This window comes from Anguilla rostrata, chromosome 9 (genome assembly GCF_018555375.3).
Source record: "Anguilla rostrata isolate EN2019 chromosome 9, ASM1855537v3, whole genome shotgun sequence".
Lineage (NCBI taxonomy): Eukaryota > Metazoa > Chordata > Actinopteri > Anguilliformes > Anguillidae > Anguilla > Anguilla rostrata.
The window spans coordinates 27,525,022-27,531,955 of record NC_057941.1 but is presented as its reverse complement, the minus strand read 5'-3'; the positions used below and the strand labels follow the sequence as shown (position 1 = coordinate 27,531,955).

General features: G+C 40.6%; 1 protein-coding gene across 4 annotated transcripts in view; it reads left to right on the top strand.

Moving 5' to 3' along the window:
• Nucleotides 1-20: 20 nt before the first annotated feature.
• The window catches only part of tecta (tectorin alpha), a 32,729-nt gene continuing 25,815 nt past the window's right edge, over nt 21-6,934 (top strand). For 3 of the 4 annotated variants that reach the window (XM_064351479.1, XM_064351481.1, XM_064351482.1), the window contains exons 1-2: nt 21-3,139; nt 6,644-6,708. In XM_064351479.1, coding sequence (XP_064207549.1) covers nt 6,645-6,708 — 64 coding nt within the window. In that variant the 5' untranslated portion in view covers nt 21-3,139; nt 6,644. Of the gene's footprint in view, nt 3,140-6,604; nt 6,709-6,934 lie in introns of those variants that run through there. The other variant, XM_064351480.1, reaches the window with a different exon arrangement.

Sequence of the window (6,934 nt, the reverse complement as noted above, 5' to 3'; positions counted from 1 at the left end):
ACATATCCTATGAAAATAACCAAAAACCAAACATTTTTCTGTCCAATTCTCAGTACTTTTTGACATTTTCCTACCCCGTGTAGTGTTCAACCAGGAAACCAGCGTGCAACTTTAAGTAAATAGTCATTAAATATATCCCCAAAAGACATATTTTCATTTTAAGAAAGTGCAGCTATGGGGACTATTTTATACTTTTTTGGACAACAGTGGAGTTCTATGACTTCCGTTATATTGGCTAGATGGACAGTAAATGTTCGTAGGATAAATTCGTTGAGAGTTGGACAGTTGGTTTTTTCATAGGATGTGTTGGAAAAATTCAAATTACTGTTATTCTTTAAGTACACTAAGTTAATGCAAGGTGACTGTTGGGTAGATTAGGTCTAAATAATACTCTAAAAACTGTAATGTAACTTCTCCTTTGAAGTATTTAGGCCCTCACAATTCATGAAATTATTAATGCCAGCATGCATACTGTACATTAGTCATTTGTACTTTATAGACTGTCCTTTATAGAAGAGAGTCATCTTATATAATTTTGCTGTGTTAAAACATCTGATTTCAGCTGGTATAGCCAGCTAAGCCAGTGCTGCTGTGAGGTCCAAGTGGTCTTCCATCTGGACCTTCTCCAGTTGGGAATGGTCAGTTCACTGCACCGACTTGGCTAAAAAATAAACAGCTTAATTGGTGACCTTCAGCTCTGGTGGTGGTGAAAACCTGTCAGTGGGAGTGAACAAAAAGTCAATTGGCCATCACCATTTTTTCATCTCTTAAACTCTGAACTCAGCAAGCTTGAACAGTGCCCAGTGAACAGATCTGCAGAGCCCGCTCAGCCACTAGCTGCCTGTCCCACTGTTACCGGCTGAAGACAACCTCATGAAATGGTACATGGTAGATGTGAATGGGCAAGGAAGGTGTGCGATTGACTACACATGCAAGGTCAAGGTTAAAGTAGCTCTTTACTCCTTGTGCCATACTCAAGACCTCTCTGGAAGGCGAACCTGGCCAGCTGGTATCCTGATACGCCCTGGCATTGTGGAGTTGGAGCAAGGGCACGGAGTGCTGAACAGAGCCCATTGTGCACCAAAGAGAAGGAGTCGTCTGGAAGAAGGTTTGGGTTACCTGGAGGGAGATGTGTATTGTGGAACAGAAGAGAGCAGTGCTGGGCAAGGCCAACTGTTGGGCCAGAGAGGTTAGCCACTGGAAATCAGGGGTTACAAACTGGGGATTGGATGGCTTCCAGTCTGAACCTACCTGAATGGAAGCCCAGGACCTCTCTTTGAAAGGTCAAGATTGATGGGACCACAGCGCAGAGTAAGCTGGATATATGTGTCATTATCTCATAGGATCTCTCCATTGGCCATTGAGGCGATTTGGTTTCTCATGCTTAGAACAGGTAAGTGGGTTAGTAAGAATTCGGCCAACAGAGAAATTCTTAACACCAAAAATAATGTTGACGCCTTTTATTTTTTCAAAAATTAAGAACTTACTGACTGCAGACAGATGCCCACGAATCATCTTGCGAGGTTGTAGAGGTAGTAATGGTATACGTATTGCTGTGGTCCTTGTGGGGGGGTGGTGGGGTCACTGAATCCAGGGGTAATAAAAAAATAAAAGACCTTGCAGTCCTATCATGTAATTTCAATAAAATAACTTTAAAAAATTGTTTACAATCTTAAGTCCAATGTGCTGATCAATATTATAATCAAATTCCAGGTCTATATGTGTTGCCAACAGCACAATTCCATACTCTCACTTGGCTATTTAGGCGGGCTGAGTCACTGCAGCCTTATCCTCTCACCATTGTGTCTTTCCTGTAAAGCTAACGGGGCCTAGTGTGTCAGCAGTGTGAGAAACGGGTGTCTATTGATCCATCACCCCCCATCTCCCATGTCTTCTCCATCAAGGCACGTCCCTGGCACTGATCCAACATAGGATGAGCTGGTCCGGAGAAGCAAGCCTTTTGGGACCTTGTTTTTTTTTCTCCCTCTCTTTTAGAGTTAGGATGTGGTATTTGTGAATTTGCAAAACAAGGAGTTGCAGGTGTAAAAGAATCCGTCATTAATAGGACTCTTGGTCAATAGAAGACCAGTGCTAGTCTTCAGTCCCACTGCCTTTCACACATCCTGCTCTCCTGGGCTCCTGTTACCACCACTATCCTTCCCACAAAGGCCTGTCTGACTCTCATCTCTTCCCAGCCTTTATCAGCTGGGATTCACCTGTGATTTCCCCCCTGAAGATTGATGTAATCTTGCCGGAATCTATGGTAATGAGCTCCTGTTTTTTTTTTTTTTTGTGCGTGTTGCAAATGAGACCGTCTTAATTAGAGGGGGAAATGGCAAGAAAGGACACACAGTGTGTTCCAGGTGACTCATGTTAATTCTGTAACTCGATCTTTTTTTAAAAAAAGAAGCCAGTTTTGCTTTTTTATGGCCCCAGAGTGAGTGTGGCTCTGTGCTTTTTGCTCATAAGGCAAGATTTCGCAATAAAGACCATGCCCTACTGGGAGCGTAGTTGGGGGAATTAGGTTTAAATCCAACAGGCTGACATTTCTTTCAGAAATCCTCTTTGTTCAAACAGTTCTACCTTCCGTGCTTGGAAGAAAATAAGGTCTGGTTTCAACGTAGCGTAATGTCCCTCCTCTCTCTCTCTCTCTCTCTCTCTCTCTCACTCTTGATACACACTCAACTTACCCCACTCACCCACCCCTGTCTACTGCCCCCCCCCACAAAAAAAACTGATCTCAGATTAAGTTAAACACTATCCCCATGAAAAAAGGAGCACCACTCCACAGGAACACATCCCAGCTCTGCAACAGGCTTCACTCTCTCGCCTTCGTTTCGCTTCCTCTTTCTGGGACTTCTTTCTCCTCCCTTTGAAATCCACCAGTCAGCCTCAGGCTGGGATTCATTCCTAGGTTTATTTTTTGGCTTCTGCGTTTGCCGGTTAATCCGAAGGAAGTGGACGAACAGCATCTCCGCGCTCGGGCTCTGGCTGCCTTTTCTCCACCCCTCCTCATCCTCCCCCAGTCCACCTCTGCTCTTTTAAGCTTGTGGATGTTACCCACTTTAATGGGAGCGGGGTCAGTGGTACTGGGGACCTGGTGACAGGGAGCGGTTCGCGCATTTGTCCTCATAAGCAGGTAAGTTAAGCCACTCGCTCTCTGTAAACACACCTGCTCCTTCCAACATCCATTTGCGTTGGCATTTGCGTCGGTGTAATTCTGCTTCGACTACTGTGATGTTGCGTGTAGCATAGCAATGTAGCCCTTTACTGAACAGTATCGCAGGATTTTGTGTATCGTATATCCTGAGATAATTACACACAATGGAGAATGTTTCATTTAAAAGTACCCTTGGTGTGAATATTTTTCTTATGAAAACAGGGTAGCTGTTAGGGCACCACCATTTCTGGAGCACATGCACTTCCTGGGGTCATTGATCTAAATGACCGGGTGAAAATCAGTTTTGTAACCTAGATAATGGAATCAAATGAAATTATATTTTGTGCCCATGAGAACATTTAGAGATTTAACAGTGCATCTACATGAAATTTAATAATCCTCACTTATAATTATTATAGAAATAATCGTTAATAAAAATTTCTTATTCATTATCAAGAGTCAATCCCTACCCCCAAAATACTACTACTGGATTATAACATCACATGTATCAAGTATAGCAACAGTGAGAATTTAGCACTCACTGTTTTGGTGTGGTCAGATATAATTCATTTTCAGTTTGGATTCTTTACATTATCTAAGGTTGTTTGACATGATTTCAGATGTAAAACAAAATGGCTCACTGGGAGATACTATCCTTTTATTCATTTTATATAACTTCAATTTCAAATATTTCAAATATATTGGTTTAACATAGTTTGACAGTACACAATTATCCCTTCTAGATGATATACTTGATGAATTTAAATTGAGAGAAAAGTTTTTTCTGGCAAATTGTAAACATAATTTTGACTTATTAGCTAAAATAAACGGAGACATCTATTAGACTTCCAATCGAAGAAGGAAAGTGAATAAATCATTGTACAATTTTTTGTACAATGAAGAGCTATAGGTAGTTCTTACATATATGCAATTCTCAAAATTTAGAATGTTAAACTGCACTGACAATATATAAGTATTTATTAAACAATTGGCCATTAACATATTCAATGAAATGTTTGCAGAAAGTATCCACCTGATGTTCATGGTATATTATTTCATTAAGTGATATTCTGAAAGTAAATCCACTGTATATTTTGGTCAATACATGATACAGTTTTGAATATCATGTATTGAAATAAATAATAAATAAATAGAAATAAATACTTATGAATACTGTAAATAAAAGAGCTATTGAGCTCAGCCCATCAATGCTCAAATTATATCAATTTCCAGAAGAGATGTAAAAAAAATATTTTGCAGACATAATAAAAGGAAAAGTCTTGAAATTAAGGAATAGAAGGATCAAAATTACATATCAATGTGTTTACCATTGCCATAAATCTTAGGGTCTATAGTTTAAAACTTCAAGCTACCATCATATCACTGTCAGTCATATCACTATGTTGTGCAGTTCCTGTGCATTTAACAAATATCTTATGAGCAGTTGAAAAGTATTGCATGAGCTAAATTCTGCAGCACAGGAATCAAACTCCAGTCCTGGAGGGCCACAGGGTCTTTGGCACCAGTGGTTCATTTAGGTCACTGATTGGCTAAAAAACACACACACCTTGTTCTTAAATCCTTAATTGGTAGCTGATTGAAGGAAAACCCACAGACACCTCGACCCCCTTGGGATTTCGTTTGACACCCTTGGTCTACAGCAGTGGTTCTCAACTCGGGCCAGAAAGGGCCGGTGTGGGTGCAGGCTTTTGTTCCAACCAAGCAGTTACACACCTGATTCTACTAATCAACCTTTGGAGTCTTTACTAAGGACCTTGATTAGTAGAATCAGGTGTGTAACTGATTGGTTGGAACAAAATCCACACCGGCCCTTTCTGGCCCGAGTTGAGAACCACTTGTCTACAGTATTCTCAGTCATCATGATCAGTGTTGTCAAGAAATTCATGAAGTAAACCAGTCAATAGTTTGCTAAAGCTGTTAATGAAAGAATCAACCAAAAAGACTGCAATGTTGAAACTGATCGGCAAAAATATCATCTGTGAATCCTGGATCCGCTTTATGGAATCCAGCGTCAGGATGAGGCGTCCGTGCCAGAAGTCATGCAGCTAAGACCTCAGCAATTTTAGACCGCTTAATTTAAGCCATTAGTGTCAGCTGTTTATGTAGTCCTCTATAGCTAACAAGGCATGGCACGCAAACAAATGGGGTAATGAAGTCTCGATCTGCCCCGAAGCCTCATTCAAGGAGGCACGGAGACACGGAGCGAGCCAGTGTTGCTGGCAGAGCTCGGACCACACTGTGGTCCACTCACACAGGACTTCTGTAGAAAGCGATCCCGCCGCATTGTTCCTCCGTGGATAATGGGGCCTTTTCAGGGCTCGGCTAACGGCCCCGGTGATAAGAAAGGGAAAGCCCACGGGAGGCTTGGGAGACTGCTCTTTAAGGAGGGGAGTTAATGTACCGTCAGACCGCTCTCTGCTTTCTCCCACTTCTGTTTTGTGACGTCGTCTGCGTACGTTCACACCGCCTCGTTTGCAAAGGACCGTCAAGTTGGGCTCCTTGAACTACCCTGAGACCTTCCACCAGATATTTCCACTAACTGTGACTAGATGAAACTGGCAATACATATATACATCTCTGGCTCTAAAATATGGACATACCAGGGTTTCATCTTTGCATTAAAGATACCTAAACATGGATTAAGGAAGACTGAATCCACCTAGAAATTCTCGTTACAATTAAGTCAGGAACTGACAAGTGTCTTTTAAGCTTGGGAATCAAATTGAACTTCCTACCATAAAAATGTCCCTGGAAAAAAATAATGAACTAATTTCTAAGAAAGAAACATGGGATATATGAATGTAGGTCAACTTTAAAAGGGTGATGTTTCAAGTCACAGAGATGACGATTAAAATCATGGAATCCCATTCAGTAGAAGAGCAAGTAACACAGAGAAGAGTGAAGGTTGTGTTTTTAACTCAACCTAGAAATTATCTGTTCCTGTATCTTTTACTGTGCCAGCTGATATTTAATATGGTGACCACCCTGTATTTTTGGTCAGTAGCAGTTTAGATGGACAAATCTGTAATAAATGATTAATTACATCATTATACATGATTTCACATGTCTTGTTGAAGGTTTGTTCACATAAATAAATGTTCATAAAGCTGCTATTCAGGACCTTCATGACTACAGTGAGAAAACTCCACGATAATAAGTGGTTGCAATGTGAACACTTGCTACAGAAGTATATGTAACCCATAGAAACATTTTATTGTATGTAAACTTGTGTGCAATTTATCAGTCCTGGCCTGCTAATATTTATTAATACGTATTAACGTTGCACTAAAGATACACACTTTATTATTTACTACTAATGCACGTATTCATTGACAATGAATTGGAAAGTATTATTCAGTTATTAATGCTTTATTAACCATTAATGATTGCAGCAAAATCTACAAGTGTTAGTACCATTTGGTCTGCTACAAGTCAATTTTTCCTCTTTCTTTGGATAATCAGGATGGTCAAACCAAGCACTCGTCTTGTTCTCATCCACCTTGTCTACATCCTGGCTCCCAAAGGAGGTGAGATGGCTTACCTGATACCTGACATGTTCCCTGTCTGCTCTGTTCAATCCATAAAGGGCCGGAGACATGTGTCCTGCCTATTCTTCAGGATCCCTGTGAAATCCAAGTCAAAGGAAATCACAACTGCTATATTAAAACTCATTGGAAACTATTGAAAAACAGAACTGGAAAAGCATACAATACAGACATAAGAAACTTCCCCATCTTACATTCGTCAATAAGA